General features: G+C 39.1%; 1 protein-coding gene across 2 annotated transcripts in view; it reads left to right on the forward strand.

Annotated features, from left to right (window-relative positions):
• The window catches only part of LOC115472925 (store-operated calcium entry regulator STIMATE-like), a 123,966-nt gene extending 106,395 nt beyond the window's left edge, over positions 1-17,571 (forward strand). For both annotated transcript variants that reach the window (XM_030207452.1, XM_030207453.1), the window contains 3 exons: positions 3,584-3,661; positions 10,998-11,147; positions 16,100-17,571. In XM_030207452.1, coding sequence (XP_030063312.1) covers positions 3,584-3,661; positions 10,998-11,147; positions 16,100-16,216 — 345 coding nt within the window. In that variant the 3' untranslated portion in view covers positions 16,217-17,571. The remainder of the gene's footprint in view (positions 1-3,583; positions 3,662-10,997; positions 11,148-16,099) is intronic.
• The last annotated feature ends 1,649 nt before the right edge of the window (positions 17,572-19,220 follow it).

The following is a 19,220-nucleotide window of genomic DNA, read 5'->3' on the forward strand; positions in this document are numbered from 1 at the left end:
GCAACCAATCAATATATTTAGAAATGCTCACTGTTTTCTCATATAATGGAAAGTACAAGGATCTTCTGTATTTAATTGGATAGGGCAGTTGTGTAAGTGAACTGATTACAGGGATGAGATAATTATGTATTTATATTTATTTTTTATTTTAGTTGAATTTTTAAAATCATACATAAAACAAATATGCAAAGAAAAACAAAAAGTCCACATCAAAGGAAAAGCTAAAGAAAAGAAATCAAATTGGAATGGGATAATTTACTGGTTTTTGAACCAGGAATCACACAAGGGTCCATTTACAGAGAAGCTGTAAGCCCAACGTGGGCTTACTGCTTGCTCTTTTGGGACTACCGCCGGCCCAGCATGGCCACCGGTGGTAGTCCCGCCTTGAGTGTGTGCCATTTCCGGGGGAAAAAGAAAACCCCCAGAAATGGCTGGTGTCGCAGTAAAATTGCTGCTCGCTGCCTGATTACTGCCAGGTTAGTACCAGAGCCCTTGGGTTGGTAAGGACTCCCAACTTCATGGCCACGTGGTAAGAGTTATTTCACCGCGTGGCCCTTTCTTTTGGGGGGGGGGGGGTTACTGGCTGCAGGAAAGAGAACCCTGGCGTGCGGGAAAAATGGCCTCCCACCGCCAGTGCAGGGCCCTTTTCTCCCACAGCTTAGTAAAAGAACCCCTCAAATTGCTAAAACATGAATATAGGCTGCTAAGGTTGCTATATAGGTAGATCATACACTATGGAAAAATAGATGAATTTGTTTGTGAAGAGATAAGTTTAAATGTGAAAGTTGGATAAAACAATGATTTTCAAACATATCATCAAGGACTCTCAGCAGACTGAGTTTTCAGCTTGGAGAAAAGATGGCTGAGGGGAAATACGATAGAGGTCTATAAAATAATGTGTAGTGCAACAGTTAGAGGTGAATTGCTTTACTCTTTCCAAAAATACTAGGACTAGGGGGCACACAATGAAGCTACAAAGTAGTAAATTTAAAATGGATGAGAGATAATGTTTCTTCACTCAATGTGTAATTAAACTCTGGAATTCGTTGCCAGAGAATGTAGTAAAAGCAGTTAGCTTAGTGGGGTTTAAAAAAAGGTTTGGATGGCTTCCTAAAGGAAAAGTCTATAGACCATTATTAAAATGGACTTGGGGGAAAATCCACTTCTTATTTCTAGAATAAGCTGCATAAAATGTATTGTACTTTTTTGGGATCTTGCCAGGTATTTGTGACCTGGATTGGCCACTGTTGGAAACAGGATGCTGGGCTTGATTGACTTTGGTCTGTCCCAGTATGGCAATACTTATGTACTTATGTAAAATGAGACACCTACGTCTAGTCAGATCATTCTTCACCAAAAAGCCTTTGCACTACTAGTCCAAATGTTAGTCCTACCTCACTTGGATTACTACAACATTCTGTTTCTTGGTATTAAGTGTCAATATCAGAAAAAACTACAAATCATATAGAATGCAGCGGCTGCTACTACTACTACTTATCATTTCTATAGCGCTACAAGGCATACGCCTAGACTAATACACAGTATGGCAATACTTATGTACTTATGTAGTTATGATCTCTAATTGTGCTCATACCTCACACTAGCATTATCGGCTTTAGTCTCATGTAGAATGTAAACCGCACTGAACCCTTGAAAGGGGATATTAGCGGTATACAAGATTTGATTTGGTAATGTAGTCAAGTTCATGTTAATGATATCATTTTGTATTCCTTCCCAATGCTCAGAAAGGAGCACCCGAAACAAAACTGTCTTACCGCTGCAAAAAATAACACTAGGTCAGAACAGGTGTTAGGGTGTTGGAAGAGAGGATTTCTCATGATTCTTTCTGCAAATTCTGCTGGTTTTGATTGCTTTTAGAAACAGGAGGAAGCCTGTGCAAGCCCTTAAGCACTAGTTGTGAGAAACAGCAGACCCAAGCAAAAACACACAGTGGTGTTTGTTTCCTGTGTCTAAATATAAGCATCCAAGCTAAAAAAAATAAAATAAGAATTAAAAACTCTTATATTTAGGCTGCAGAAAACAAACGCCAATGTGTTCATCTTGTTTCGGTTTTATCAGACACATGTGCACAGGAGCTGAGCTTACCATGAAACATTTCCGCGCATGCGGCAAGCGCAATCCTCTTGCGTCAAAGCATAGTCTTCCCGCCAAACTCCCTAATGCTCAACACAAGCTGGGGAAATCAAAGTCAAACAAATTTTACCTAAATATAGAAAGGTCACAGTGTGCAAAGATTATGAAGAAGTAATAATAAATACCATCAGAAATTTAACTTGGCCATGTGGCGATCCAGAAAATCTAGTCACTATAGAGGATAAATGAATTTTTCATTCACTGGGTCTTCATGCTGCAGACTAGCCCTTTATGAACTTTACCGTCAGTATCAGCAGGGTAAGGAAGATGCATAAACATAGACTTACTCCATACACGCTGTAAGCTAAATATAAACATTCATGCAATACCATGCTCATTTTATCATAAATGCAGTAACAGTCCTTATGAAAAAGAACCATGAAATCATCAAATTTTCAGTGTTACAAACCCAGCACTTACCTTCATGCTGCCAGGTAGAAACTCCTATACTCAGCACCGCTGTAATGCATGCACCTTCGAAAATGAAACCATTTCTTCTCTGCAGCTTCCCTGAACAAAATCACCTGAAACAGATGATTTTGAAACCCACGAAGTTGGGCGTTTAGGCATTTCAAACTCATTCACCCTCTATAGTGACCAAATTTTCTGGATCGCCGCATGCGAGAGTTAAACTTCTGATGGTCTTTATTATTACTTGTTCATAATCTTTGCACATTGTGAGCTTTCTATATTTAGGTCAAATTTGTTTGACTTTGATTTCCTCAGCTTGTGGATTGTGTCTCAGCGGTGAGCATTAGGGCGTTGTTCTGCGCTGTTCCAACGGTATTTTTACAGCACTATTCGGAACAGCGCCAGAGTTTTGAGCATCGGGACCTGAGAACTTCAGCCAGATTTATTATAGTTTTTTTTTTTCAACTATTCTTTTATTCTACAAAGACCTCTCTGAAAGGGAATTCACAAACAGGAAACGAAGAAAGAACCTCAGTTTATAAAGTCATCTGCTGGAGGACAAATTGTAATAAATAAATATGCACCGTAATTATGCCCTGTAGTGACCATTGGGGGAGTAAGGGGTGGGGGGTGGGGCAATTCCTTTATTCCTCCAGTGACCATCTGATCATTTAGGGCAGTTTTTGTGGCTTAGTCGCTATTAAAACAGGTCTAGCTCAAAACATCTTAGTCCTGGGTGTTTTTGTTTTGTTCCATTATGGCTGAAAAACGTCCAGGTCTTAGGAATTCCTGCTTCCCGCCCTTAACATGCTCCCAAATGAGATTTGGATCAACCGCATAGAAAAATGTCTGGAAAATGGGTTTTGAAAATACCGATTTGGTGAGAAAAACGTCCAAATGCTGCTTTATGCCACTTTTTAGATGTTTTTCTCTTTCAAAAATGAGCTCCATGTTCTGTTCTGTGCAACATGCAATATAATAGATGTATTAGTGGTCTCAACCTGTTTTCTTTCCACAGGTAGCTACGTGGAATCCTATAGAGAACCCTCAGTTGGAGCTTGCTATCGTCATGCTAATAGTGCCCTTTTTTGTGAATGTAAGACCAAAATGTTTGTTTTCAAAGATGTTTGTAATTCCATGACAGCTTTTTGGCAATCATGTATAGCATGTGTATAAAATACAACACAAAAGCACCTCAACAAAACTTACACAGAGCAGGCACGCAAGGGAAAGGGACAAGCTTTGAAATGGAATGAAGTTGGTGAAACAGACGCTGGTAGGACCTTCCATCAGAAGATGCAGATAGAAGAACAATCTGTGCTGGGGCACAGAGGACAGAAACAGCTAGAGGAGGACAGTGAATGGGAAAGCGATGACCTACAACCAGCCAAACACAGACCAGATTCTAGAGTAAGGAGCTAAATAAGTTATTATGCCAGTGCTTTGCATTGTCCAGTAAGTAAATTCTTTAATGCAGAACTTAAATTTAAGAAATGAGACCAGTCGATTTAGCTTTGTTTGTGGAACAAATCATCAGTCAGTTTGCAAGTGTAAAAAGGTGCTAAAAACAACACCCATAAAGCAAGTATTTGCTTATTTATCTATATCATATTTAATATTTTATAGCATTTTCAGTAGAGGAGTGTGGTAGCCGTGTTAGTCCACTCTTAAGGTTATCTATAGAAATCAAACAAAATAAAACATGGAAAAGAAAATAAGATGATACCTTTTTTATTGGACATAACTTAATACATTTCTTGATTAGCTTTCGAAGGTTGCCCTTCTTCCTCAGATCGGAAATAAGCAAATGTGATAGCTGACAGTGTATATAAGTGAAAACATTCAAGCATTACTATGACAGTCTGACAAGGTGGGAGGATGGGGGTGGGTCGGAGGTATGCATGGGGACATCAAAGCATATCATTGATATTCTAACAGGATGGGTGTGGATAGGTGAGGGGTGGGGTGATCAACAGAGACATACAGCTTTATGGTTTATAATGGGCTAGGAACCCCAGATACTTGTTAAGTCCTTTCTGTTGAGTGTTAAAATATTCAATCATTCTGACTTCAAAGGTCTTACGTTCTTGTATGGTTTTAAAGTTACCTTTCAGGATTCTCACTGTGAAGTCACTGGTACAGTGTCCTGGTCCTGTAAAATGCTGACCAACAGGGGTGGGAGCCCTACTGGCACCAGTATTGTTCATGTGATGTCTATGTAAATTGAATCTTGTCTTAAGCATCTGGCCTGTTTCTCCAATATAGCATCCTTCGTTACATTTTTTACACTGAATGATATATACCACATTGGAAGATGAGCAAGTGAAAGATTCCTTTATGTTGAATATCTTTCCTTTGTGGATGACTGTGGGGTCCTGTGAAATATTTTGGCATAGTTTGCAACTGGATAAATTACAGGGAAGTGTGCCCTTCTGTTCCTTTTCAGTCTGTGATGGAAGTTTACTTCTGATTAGCTTGTGTTTTAAGTTGGGTGGCTGTCGGAAGGCCAGTACTGGTGGGGATGGGAATATCTCTTTTAGTAATTCATTCTCCTGGAGTATAGGTTGTAGATCTCTTATGATTTTCCTCAGTTTTTCCAGCTCTGGATTGTATGTCACTACAAGGGGGATTCTGTCTGTGGATTTTTTCTCCTTGTACTGTAGCAGATTCTCCCTGGGTGTTTTGAGGGAGGAGGCAATATTCTTGGAGATTATTTTGGGGTTGTAGCCTTTCTGTTTGAAGGATGCAGTCAGGCTTTTAAGGTGTCTGTCTCTGTCCCCTGGGTCACAGCAGATACGGTGGTATCTTGTGGCTTGGCTGCGATCCCTGGGGTACTCCACATTTAGGTTTCCATGGTGATGATGTATTCGAATTTGATATCACTTGGTATGTTCTTGAAGTTAGGAAGCCATTGATCCATCTCAATACGTGTCCTCCAATCCTGAAGTATTCTAGGATGTTCAATAATATTTTATGGCTAACCATGGCGAACGTGCTGGACATGTCAAATTGTAAAAGGAGAACACTGTTGCCAGTTGCAATTGTTTGTTTAAATTTGGCTAGGAGAGTAATTAATACTGTTTCGGTGCTGTGGTTGGATCGGAATCCTGATTGTGATTCCTGTAGTACTGAAAATTTTGGTTAAGTAGTCGGTAAGTTGTTTGGTTACCATACTTTCCATTAGTTTTATTACCAGAGGAATGGATGCTACCGGGCGGTAAATTTTTTTTTTTTTTGTTACATTTGTACCCCGCGCTTTCCCACTCATGGCAGGCTCAATGCGGCTTACATGGGGTTGGTTATATCATTTGATTTTTTTTATTTAGATCTTTGGGTATTGGGGTAAGTAATATATTTCCTGTATCCTTAAGGAAGAGTCCATGTTGTAACATTACATTTAAGTAAGAAGTGAGGTCTGTTAAGAAGCATTGAGGGGTGAATTTTATTAGGTTGTTGGGACATATGTCCAGTTTGCAGTGGGACTTTACGAATCTGTTGATTGCTTGGGTGACGGTATATGTGTGTGTGTGTGTATATATATATATATATATGTATAATATTTATTGCATTTGTATCCCACATTTTCCCACCTATTTGCAGGCTCAATGTGGCTTACAGAGTTTGGTTATGACATAATCATTCCATTATATCAGATACAATTAGTAATGTACAATGATTGGGTAAGGGAAGAGAGAAAGAAGGAGTTAGACAGGATAGAAGGTGGACTGTGATAACTGGATAGATTGGTGGGGTAGTTTTGTAGGCTATGGGTTGTGTGTGTGTGTGTATATATATATATATATATATATACACACACACTAGTAAAAAAGGCCCATTTCTGACACAAATGAAACAGGCGCTAGCAAGGTTTTCCTCGGAGTGTGTATGTTTGAGAGAGAGTGTGTGTCAGAGTGACTGTGTGAGAGGGAGAGAGTGAATGTGTGTGTGTGTGACAGAGAGAGATTGAGACTGGGTGCGCGTGTGTCTCCTCTCTCCCTGCCCCCCCCCTCTAGCCACTCAGCGATTCTCCTCTCTCCCCTGCCCCCCCCTCCAGCCACCCAGCGATTCTCCTCTCTCCCCTGCCCCCCCTCTAGGCACCCAGCGATTCTTCTCGCTCCCCTGATTACCTCCGTCGAAGCAGCCGCATTATGCATGATTCTTTGAGGCTGTTGGTTGGTTGCCTTGTGCTGCTGTCGTACCGTTTCTTTCCCTCTGATAAATCCCTCGTGCGTGTGACGTCACTTTCCGCCCTCGACGTCATCACATTTTGACGCGAGGGCGGGACAGAGAGAGATGGTGACAGACTGACGAACCCTACGAACCCTTCACTTCAGTGAAGCCACGGAGTCAGCTTCAGAACGTTGGAGGTGCTTTTTATTATAGTAGATATATATATATATATATATACACACACACTTTTTAATCAATGTACATGTTTTATTCCTTTTTTCGTTATTCTTTGTACCTTTTTCAAAATGTAGCAGTGTAACACAAATGCTTCTTTTTATATCATAAGCGTTACATCAGTTCAACCAACATTTCTTTTACATCTACGTATATATACCATATTTTTACCTTCTTTTTTGTATTTGTATATATGTGTTTGTTTTATATTTAATGTCCCTTTTACAGGATATCATTTTGAGCATTACTGTTTTGTGTTTTATGTTTAATATGTCTAATAGAATTTATGTATGTTAACTGTATTTTTCTGATTATTAGAACTTTATTTTTATAAATATTTTTGCCAAAATAATCTATCAAACACATCTATTTATTTATTTATTTATTTATTTTGGTACATTTATACCCCGCATTATCCCACAAGAGTGGGCTCAATGTGGCTTACAAATTTACAAGTGGGGTACTCAAGGAACCTGAAGAGTAGAGGTCAACCAAAACTGCCTTTTTCAGTTGTGACCAAAACTTGTCGCCCAGTTTTGACAAAACTGATACCGAAAAAGTGTGCGACTTCCTCTAATCCAGGCTCTGCCCCCTTGCTTCCCCCTTTTCCGAACGAGAGTTGCCTCCTCCAACCTCCTTCTACACTCTCTCGGATGGGAGCTGCACTCCCCAAGTGCTGTTCACCCTTTCCGTAGGCCTCCCCACACCCAGGTGTACCTTACCCGCCCTAGTGGTCTAGTGGTGCAGTTGGAGCGAAAGTGATCCATAATCTCTCCTGTCCATGTCGACTCCACTCGCAATATGGATGTCTGACTTCCAGCAGGAGGGAGGGGGGACACAGCTCCTGTTCAGGAGCGTGGGAGGGTGTAATGAGGTTGGGGAAGCTATGGGGCAAAATACAGAGTTTTGGTTTATGCTGAAAATGCAAGGGCATTTTCAGCCAAAACTGAAAACAGGCTGAAAATGAAACTGAAACTGACATTTGATCAATCTCTATTGAAGAGAATTATGATCACTTTGAGCTTGTTAAATGACATCTCATCCATTCCCTTCATAGATAATTGATTAAAGCACAATTTCTTTTATACAAAAAGAAGCCATTAAGCCCATTAAAACGGACAAGATGTTTTGCTAATCTTCAAGATGAGTTACCATCGATTCTTATATGTTAATGCAAGCCGTTAAGCCCATTAAAACGGGCAACATTTTTTATTTGTGAAATGTAATTCCCTTATTGTTGTAATATTTTGTGTGTGTGAGAGAGAAAGTGTGTGTGAGAGAGAGAGAGAGAAAGTGTGTGTGTGAGAGAGAGAGAGAGAGAGAAAGTGTGTGTGTGCGTCTGTCTGAAAGAGAGAGAGAGAGTGAAGGAAGGAGGAGATAAATTTCTCCCTGCTTCTGTTTGTCTTGTAAAAAGTACAGGAGGTAATATTTTGTATGTGTGTGTGTGAGAGAGAGGAAGTGTGTGTGTGTGCGCTCCTGTCTGAAAGAGAGAGTGTGAGAGTGAGTTCAGGGAGAGAGAGAGTGTAAGTGTAAGTGTGTATGACCATCTCTTCCTGGCTCTCTTCTCTCCAGGTCCCTTCCTCTCCATGGGCACCATTTCTCCCCTTCCCAATCACAGTCTCCTCCTGTTTTCTCCTTTTTTCCCTTTATTTCCCCTCCATGGGCACCAGCTCTCCCCTGCCCTCCATGATCACCATTTCTGCCTTCCACCCCATGACCACAGTCTCCTTTGTTTTTTTTCATCCCCTATTTCCAGCATCTGCCCCTCTCAAACATCTCTCTTTCTGCCCTCCTTCTACCAGTAATTTTTCCTGTTCTCCTGAATCCCCCTCGCCTCCCCGTGGTCCCCTTTCTCTCTCTCTGTTCACTCCTGAACCCTCAGTCCTCCCCCCCCCCCCCCCCCCCCCACCCAGTCCACGTTCTCTTTCTTCTTATACCTGCTCCTGTCAGCCCTCCGACTTCGTCTTTAGTGCTGCAGGCATGCTTCTCGTTTCAATCGCCCAAATCCGCTGTAGCATCCTGCCCAGAAACTGGAAGTTCTGTCAGAAGAGGCAGGACGCTAGAAAGGCTTCGAGCAGCATAAAGGAACAGCATGCCTTCATAGCTGCAGAGCTAAAGGCAAAAATCGGAGGGCTGACAGGAGCAAATATAAGAGAGAACCACTGCTGCTGCCTACAGCCTCTCCAGTCTTGCACCGGACCCAGTGGTTACTTCTGGGAAGCGAGACGATAAAGTTCTGTGGGTGGCAGGAGGGGAGAGCCTTACAGAGCTGCCAACATGCCCTCAGGTGACTGTTCTGGTGGGATCGTCCGCGTGCTGGCTCTTTGATTTGCCCGGCAGGGTTGATCTGTTCCTGCCTCTAAGCACGTCAGGAGAAGACCTGTGACGTGCCGCGCATGCGCAGAACATGCGCAGCACGTCAGTCACTCTTCATTTATATAGTAGGATATGCAATACATAGTACTGAGAAAGTTTGTGAAGCCCAGGTATAACAATGAGAATTTTAAGTTCTTTCCATGATATCCTTTTAAAATTGAATCCAGTCTTTTCTTATGCAATAAAAAAGGGAAACAGTAAACAATTCAGTGTTTTATGAGACACAGTAATGAACAAAGTTTTGAAAAATAGGACATTCAGAATCAATGTGTGAAACAGTGAGTGAATCTCTAGTTTCATTAACACACTTAACTGGCTGATTAGGATCAAGTAGACTACTTCAGTGCATTCTATATTGGTCTCTCTTCAGGTTCACTGAAACAGCTGCATTTAGCTCTGAATTCTGCGGTCAGACTCCAACTTGGTGCTCATGGGTTTGATTGCACCACTTCCCTTTTATCTAGCAAACCCTGGTTTCCAGTTGGCTATAGAATTAAATGTAAAAATTGTATTGTGACTCAAGGCATATTTTACACTAATTGCCTCAATAATTTGGCACACAAGCTCACTCCCTATAACCCATCTCAGCTTCTTCACTAATCTCAGAATAATCTTTTTATCTGTTCCTTCTCCATCTTCTATGCAGCTGCTTGTCTTGTAATGTTGCCACCTTATCTTAGATCTGAAATTTCCTTCCCTAAGTTTCAGGTTGGACTTAGACATGGCTTTTCTAACAAGCCTTTGGTGACTGAGTGGGTTGAATTTGATCCCAGGCTGTTTTTTCAGCTTATCTGTCTCACCTATCTATATAACCGCGATGTGTGTTTAATTGGATTGCTTTGTACACTGCTCTGATGTATTGAAAGTTGGTCTAGCAAAATTAGTAAACTAAACTAACATGGTATTGGAGGTATTAAAATGTGGGGTTCTCTTGCTGTAATTTGATCTAGATGACTCACCATCATTGATAGAACCATCAATTCTGCTTTATAATCAGAAAATTCTAAAGAAGAATGGGCTATCCATGAGCTGAAGCTGGTCATGCAGCAAGATAACAACCTAAAACATTCAAGTAAATCTGTTACCAAGTTGCCGAAGAAGAACATTCAAGTTTGGGTTTGACGCTCAAGAAAAGTGTGCTACTGCCTTGATTGACTGAGAGGCTGTGGTCACATCTTTTAGAGGGAGGCAGTCCCAATTGTTATAGATCAATGACAAGCCAGTGGTTGGATTAGAGTCAATGATTGTAGGCTTCCAAGGGCGACCCTGGTGTGTGCCCACTGACAGAGATCTGTTGCTGCAGTGACTGAGCTAAGTGGTAGGGAGGGAATATAAATAGGAAAAAATGCTTGCGTAATTGAGAATAAAGGGCCATAGAACCATACCCAACAGAGTCCAGTTTCAAATGAATTGTAAGCTTAAAGGAGCAGGAGGAAATTAACGAACTAGAAATAGGGCATATGTAGTCAAACAGTGTTATACATGAATATAATTTTCACCTATGTAGTTACTGTGTAAACTTGACAGTTCAACAGAAGGTGTAGTACAGTATCCTGTAACATGTTTTACATTTTTGGTTGGAAGTTCTGAACTCCATTAGAATACTTCCTGCAATTCACAGTCAGTCAACAAGCATGTTGTTTTTCTAACAGGCATTAATGTTCTGGGTAGTGGATAACTTTCTCATGAAGAAAGGGAAGACGAAAGCTAAGCTTGAGGAGAAAGAAGCAGGCCTGGACTCTCGAAATGGCAATAAGGTGCGGTACAGGAGAGCAGCGTCACACGAAGAGTCGGAGTCAGAAGTAAGTCATGGCAGCAAAGCTGGCAAACTGCTCAGTCCATGAGAAATGTGGACATATTTCCATTCATGTGAAGGTGAACAGCCTACAATCCAGGTCTAGTTAGTGGGCCCAGCTGCATAGGGATATACAGTATAGATCTTTGTCTTCCCTTTTTATAGACAGACAAGAAGATTGCCATTCTGACTTGTAATCCTAAATCTTACTCCCAACCCAGGGTATATCCTGCTGACTGCAGTCTAAAAACTGCCAAAGAATAAAATCAAACCTGTAGTCACAGCAAGTAAAATAAGCCCCCCTTGTGTGTTTTCTTGTTACGTCTATTGTTCGGCCATGAAAAATCCTACAGCCAGCGTTATTGAAGTTGAAGAAAGTTATAGAGACATATTAATAAATTATTGCCATCTGCTCTTGTGATGTCACCACTGATTTTTCTAATGCACAGGTTAAAGTGTCACACAGCCTTACTGTCAGTTCATACTTTTCCTCTTATAGTGTATTTCTGTATCTTCAGTAATGTATTACAGAACTCTGAGCACAATAGGTTTGATATATTTTTTTAATTCAACAAGGTCTTTTATTAATTAAAATAAAACCCAGAGCATTACAAAAAGAAGCAGAAGTTCTGTAAAAAAAAAAATTAAAAAATTGTAAGACAACACACACAATTGTAGAAACAATGCATCAAAACAAAGCGAATAATACACTCCACTAAAGCAAAATACAGAACAAAAAATAATCTTTAGTTCAGAAACAGCTGAACTCTATTGTTTCAAGTGTGTATTCAGTGCACAATCTGTGATAGTGTAACAATGTGAGTAAAATTTATTTTACCAGGAACAAATAATTACTACCTGTAGTAGCTGCCAGAATTCAGTCATATCAATAAAGCATATCCCAATGCCAGTCCAACAATTTATAACCTTTCAGTATACTTAATATAGCAACATACTGTTCAAGGAGTGTCAGGAATTGTCGAATAATTCTCTTTAGAAACCTCAGCTGGTGACTCGTTTCACATAAGGTAACTTAGCCTTATGACTCACCAAAATAGTCAGCGGTGTCACTGCTAATATCAACTTTGAAAATTATTTCTAAACAGTATCTGTAAAATATCTTTAATTTATTAAATTTTAAAAGCTTAGCTTAGTAAGAGGACTCCTCACTGTATTAAATATATTGAATGCTTAAATTGTTGGATTGGTGTTGGGATATGCTTTATTGATTTATAGTTCCCCCGCTTTGCAAAAATTGGACACGATTAATTTTGATCTTTAAGAATTCGACCATATGGCATATCTGTGGGATGCCACTGAATGACAACAGCATCAAGCAAATTAAACACATAAAGAGATCATTTTAGAAGGGGGAGGCACCATTTACACATGTAAAAAGCTGTTTTCCACATGTAAATGGCCTCACACACACAAATAGATAACTAATGGCTTTTCTAGAATTACTGTGTATACCCACGGCACACACAGATTTGAAGAGTCTGTGGTTTGTTTTGAGCCGACCTTAAATACATGTTTATTTCTAGTGTTGCAATAGAAATACACATATATCCGCAAGGTTAAATGGTATATTTTTCAGCATATGAATTATAAGAATATTTCCTGAAGTATATTTCTCTAGTTTGAGACATAACAAAAAAGGAGGTGAAAACCCTCACAAAACCGTGAGATATGAAACAAAAAAGTGAGGAAAACGAATGAGGATGCCAAAAAATGCTTTATTATATAAGAAAAATGACCCGACACGGCCGTGTTTCTGCCCAAAGGCTTGCCTCAGGAGTCTTGAACAACCTAAACAGGACATTAAAAATAAAACAAAAAATTAAAACAGAAAATTAAAATGATTCAGAAACATCAATGGTTAGTAATTTTACATAAGTAAATATGAAACTGAATAAAAATAATAATAAGAACCTGACTCCAATAGGTTAAATATTGAACATTATTAAAAAACAATTATCGAAAATGAAATGTTAAAACGCATGGAATGTAGAATGCATAAATTTGTCTTAGGGGGCAATAAATGTTGTCTATGCATTTAAATTATGATCAAAAACATAAAGATACTTATAAAATATATAAGCCATTCAATTAAGAGCTATACAAATGGAAACAAAAAAACATATCATTATTTACACTTATCTCTAAAAAGGCTTAATAAATTATGTTACTAACTACCACATCCATTAAGTGACAAAACCATATGAAATAAAAAATGAAGAATAAAAAATAACAATAAATAAAAAGTTATACATGACACAATTTATGGGTAAAAAATGAAGATAAAAAATACCTTTGATGATATGGTGTGAAACGTACACTGTTGAAAATGTGCTACAACAAAAGCTTCTTTGGTCTATGTGTATGAGTATAGGATTGGACACAAAAAAAAAGAAAAAAAGTAATAAGAACAATAAATGTATGCAATGCCAAAAAGAAATTAACCAATGAATGTATTGGAATCAATCATGCCAGTTAATAATTTTATTGTTAAATAAAAATGAATAAATATTATATATAATATTTATGAACCCTATGAAATATGAATAATGCCCTAATGAAAGAAAAATAATCAGTACATTTGTGATGGTGCAATATTGAACCAGACACTAAATGTATGAATAATGAATTAAATAAAGAATACTGTGTAACCCTTTGCTGTAAATTAAATTATGTGAATTGTAATATTTATAAAATCTATTTTTAATGTGATGGGAGCGCTAAATAAAAATACCCTTTTTTTAAAAATTCATAACAAATGGTCTACAAAGATTGATAAATAAAAGTGTCTAACCCCTTACCGCCTAAATCTAAAAACCAGAAACTCGGAGAGTAGATATAAGCTACTGTTACATTGACAATCAGTAAATGTCTCTGGCTATAACTCTGTATTCATCTAATTAAAGTGGTGAACCACAGACTGACATAGATCTCATCAGAAACTTCTTAATAGAGACTATGATACAGGTTCCTCATTAGTCAAAAAACCTCCAAGTAACATCATAGAGCTAATTCTTAATATTCTGATGCTCTTATCGTTACCAATGTAAAGTAAAGACTTCACCTATCTGAGCTGTGGCATTATCCGGAGGGGTGTGCTCGACAAAAAGCTTCTGTTTCAACAAAATTGCTTCATCGGGAGCCAAGCCCTCAATCGCCAATAAAGCCCTGCAAGATAGATAAAAAAGTGCGAGAGAAAATATTGTGAGGAGACAAACATACAGCATAATACCTGCTTTGGGTGCAACAACTAGCAGTATGGTATAGTTACCTCGGTGTGGCTGTGCAAATTTTACCAGCAACACAACCAGCGTACAAAATGGCGCCCAGAATTTAAAGGGACACCAACTCCAGCTCCCAATCAGCTGGGGTATAATGAATTAAAGAGACAGGACCCCTATTAGTAGTAAAAGGAACCGAATCGCTCCTGCATTTACAGAAAAAGTTTACAAAATCACTAAAGGAACACTTTCCATTCTATTCGACTATTGAGTCCCTAAGGCATAAGAGAGCCTAGACGATAGATCCATCTCTGTTCTCTTTGGATCAGGACTCGGTCTAAGTCTCCTCCCCTAATCGATGCATGAATCTGATCTATAGCTATGCAGCGATAATCTGAAAAAGTGTGTCATATATAAAATCTAGTCCTTAAGGGCTCTTTTTACTGTTACTGGATGAATTTGCATGCACTAACTGCTACCCCACAAGTGAGCCAGATCTTAGCGTACTATCATGCCAATTAGCGTGTGCAAATTTGCACATTAATTGCATGTTGTAGGGGGCAGAAGAATGGGTGTGGACTGCATAGTACAGTTAGCACATGATAGTTATCACACACTGTTACTTTTGCTGTTAGTGCAGGTTTACTTAGCACCTCCTCAGTAGAATGTACAAAGTGTTTTTGTGCTAATTGAGACAAAGTTTACACATTCTAATGAACTTTCCATGCTCCCAACAATTAGCAAACCGCCTTTACATTTAACTGCAAAAATTGAAGCATGCTAAGGCCCTGATGCTCAAAAGCAAATGTGGGTACTAGAGGCCATTAACGTCGGACTAGCGCCAGCATTTGCTAGCACAGAATGATCAGAGACCCTCACTGCCAAAAACAAGGAGTGTGGGAAGAGACACTGCAACCAGCATTCAAATATAAGAAGAAACATTTAAATGAGGTCATCGTCTGTTCCACCCAGTGATCAAGGAATGGTGCGCCTCACAAGGGAGTTCCTACCACTTTAATTCCAACGCCAGCTTGGAGCTGGCATTAGGGTGTCTGGGACATGGCCTTCCGATTAGCAACAAAATGAAGGTAAAAACTTGTATTTGGAAGAAAGAAATGCAGAAGAGACTGGAACATTGTGTTCCTTGCCAAATCACAGCTTCCTTAGCGTTAGCAGCAGTTGAATCCAGACACTAGTGGTTGTGTCCATCTACCAGCAGGTGGAGATAGAAGTGCTATATGGGATGTCATGCTCCTAGCCCAGTCAGTATTCTCTATCTCCAGCAGGCGGATGGATGTCTCCCATGCTTATGGCTTCTTGGCTGCTGGCTCCTGTTCTGGCCGTAGTTCAGTGTAGCCTTGGAGTGTGTGCTACAATTTAGTCTTTTCCCAAAAAGGGCTTTTTCCTTTGCAACCATTTAGGGGGTGTTGCAGATTTATTTGATATTCTATAAACCAAATGAATGTCTAAAAGTTTTTTATAGAAAATATAAAACCAAGAAAAACAAAAACTCTAAATACAAATACATTGTTAAATTAACATAAAATAAAATAACCTCCCTCCACTATGTTCCTTCTCTTCTAACCCTTTGTTTCATAGTTAAGACAAAGTATAGGATGCCAATTGTAGCAAGGATGTATTTAAAGTTAGACTTGAGACATAAGTTATATCATGAATGCTGATGCAGCTACTAATATTTTTATCTGGAAATTTTTTTAAGATCCTTATATCAGCTGATGATGAAATGGAAGAATCTGAAGCAGAAGAGGACATCAGAAGACTAACAAACTTAAAACCCATTAAGAAAAAGAAGCATCGCTTTGGGTTGCCTGTATGACCTCTGAGCCCCCTTTTGGCTTTTACATTGATGGTTCTAATGGTGCAGAGGTATCGCCTTGGTCAGCAGCTTTTATGGAGGGGGAAGGTTAATCGATTGTAGTGATCCCCCTCCCCAATTCTCTGGCAGACTCTCACTCTTTGAGAACACATCAAAGCTTATTCAGGTGGTCTGAACGAGGACACGAGACGGTCAAAATTTGGTAATTTTGTTGCACTACAGACACACTGACCAAATATGCAAGAATTGTCACGGTCTGAACACGGCACATGTCAAGATGGACCAGTCACTAAGGTTACTGAGGAGACAACAAAGGAAACCAAAACAATGCAGCTCAAATGTTATTGAGAACAAAAGACTTTATTAAGAGCGAAGCATCCGCAGGGTGGAACCTGCACCTTGTGTTACTAAAATAGGCTTGTAGCAACATTATTCATTCCTAGGGGAGTAGTTTCATAGTTGTATACTCTAGACCGGAACAGGATTTTGTTTTAAAATATCTGAACAATTTGTCATTTTGCCAAGGTACCTAAAGAACAGATTGGTTGAACAAAGCATGAAAGTCTGCTTCAGTTCTATTTTGCTAATTTGTATTTTTTAAGTTATATTTTCATACTTATATTTAAGAGCTATTTTTTGTTCTCTCAGAAAAATGTCTTACTTTTGTTTACCTGTTTAAAAAGGTGAAAAGGTTAGCAGCACAACCAAACATCCACTAGGATGCCCAATGATGTGGCAGGTTGTGTGTGTATGTGACGATGGCATTTGTGGTATAGGAGAGTAGGTCTCCATTCCCATTTGACCTGATGCACTTTATTGGCAGACAAACACCTCGATTCCTACTGCTGTTTGCATTCCAGTGAATCTGAGGATGTCTTAAGACTCGTAGGAACCTGTACTGCAGACCTCAAGACCATTTCTGTCATTGATTCTAAAGAAGTGGACATCCTGAGTCTTCTGAATTGAAATTCTGCTCTCTCTGACTTTGGCCAAGTCACACTCTCTTCTTGTGCTTCAGTTTATATTTAATGGACTTGGTTCCCTCTGTTTTAAATTCCCCATATTAGTGCATTGCACATTTGTATACAAATTGAATGAAAGATGCTTTTACTTTGGTCCTGAACACCATAACTCTGGAATGAAGTGCTTTCTCAAGTCAAGCATTACATGTAGGGTTTGATACTGATGCTGACTTAGTAGCAAATTAATACAGCTAAATAAGAGGAAGGGCATTCTTAGCATTCTAACAAAAACATATTATTCAGTGCATTCCCTGAATAATTAGGGGTCCCTTTTACAAAGGTGCGCTAGCGTTTTTAGCACACGCTTAAAAATGTGCGCTAAATGTTAGAAACGTCCATATATTACTATGGGCATCTCTAGTGTTAAGCGTGCGCTAAAAACACTAACGTACCTTTGTAAAAGAACCCCCTAGATTTACAGTTAGTTCTACAGCTTGCTTGCATCAAAGCACAGATAAGGTACTCCAAGAAAATGGTAGACATGCAAAAGGCAGGTCTCTTTACTAAAACTGAAAAGTGGCAACAAATCCCCTTATAGTAAATTCATTTGTTAGGCTGCTTTCTCAAGGAAGAGGAACATTAATGCATTTTGAATTTTTTACTGTGTTTCAACAACACTACTTTGCAAAAAGCCTGTGTGCACCTTTTTATTTTGCTATTTTTAATGAGGTCAATATTTAGCAGTGTGGCCCTCGTCTATTCTGTTAAGAAATCCATTTAAATTTATACATTTTTCTACCGCTGAAAATATAAGTGCTGCTTTGAAAATGCACATATAACTTTAAATGGATGCCTAAGCTGCTATTATCTGTTGCCATTTAGATGGATAATTTAAATATTAACAGCTGAAGTTTGCTGCTGAATATATGTTTGTTTGCTACCCTTGTCCTGCCACCAAACCAAATCCCTTTTAAAATTAATATCTTTGGCAATTTTATGTTTAAAACAGGCAAAGTTGTACATTTATCTAACATATTTTTTTTAACACTTAGGCGGTTATCACTGCTGCTGACTGCACCCACGCTTCTGAAAATTGACCTGAATGTATTCTAGCTATGACTGAATTTACCTTGAAAAATTGTATTTAAAACAGCAGGTCACCTAGACTGAATTTTATTTGAGTTGAAAGATTTTTTAGAGTATTAAATCAGTCCACTGTCTACAACATAAACACTTCAAAAGAGTGTGGTCTGTAGCTCCAGTTTTTTCCTGCTTCAGTCCTCAGTGCTATCTGCCCTGCAGCATCAGCCAGGCAAGGAGTGTGGTTAAGTACTGTGTTGAGGAGCTAAGGCCTCAGAGTTGTCTCCAGTCTTAACACAGACATGACATTAAGTAGGTAAAGACAGGGTGAATGTTTTAAGTTGTTCTGATGCCTTTAGAGCCCAGGAAATACATTGAAATCCTCAACTGCAAGCAATTGTACTTGGCCAAAACATTTAAATTATGATTTTATAATGATTTTTTTAAGCGTGAAGTCTTGTTATTTCAGTTTAAAGTCTGCTATCACTTAGGGGATGTGCAATTTTGCAGAAATGAGCACGTTACATGCAAAGGCTGCACAGTAATTGTTGGGGCCATGTCCTCTGCAATTAACACATGGACATATGCATTAGTGTGCGTAGATCCTGGTCGCAGTTTGCGCAAGTGCACTTAGTGCTTCCCAAGTAGGGCTGTGCTAACTGCAATAATTACATGTACTCACTGCATTATGCAGTCCATGCTTATTCTCCACCTATGACCCCACCTAGTTCCTGTGCCATAACGCAACGTGGCACGTGAATTAGTGCACATAAACCGTCATGCCATTGCCTTAGCTCTTAGCATGCTTTTGAAGTAATGGTTAACGTGCTCTAATTTGCATGTTAAAAGCTTTTCACACTTTAGTAAAAGGATCTCTTAGTTTCTGCTTTACACATCAACGTCTAGGCAAACAGGCATCTTGTCGTTTGTGGTACTGGTGTAATGTCAGTTTCAGGCAAGTT

Source organism: Microcaecilia unicolor, chromosome 6 (genome assembly GCF_901765095.1).
Source record: "Microcaecilia unicolor chromosome 6, aMicUni1.1, whole genome shotgun sequence".
Lineage (NCBI taxonomy): Eukaryota > Metazoa > Chordata > Amphibia > Gymnophiona > Siphonopidae > Microcaecilia > Microcaecilia unicolor.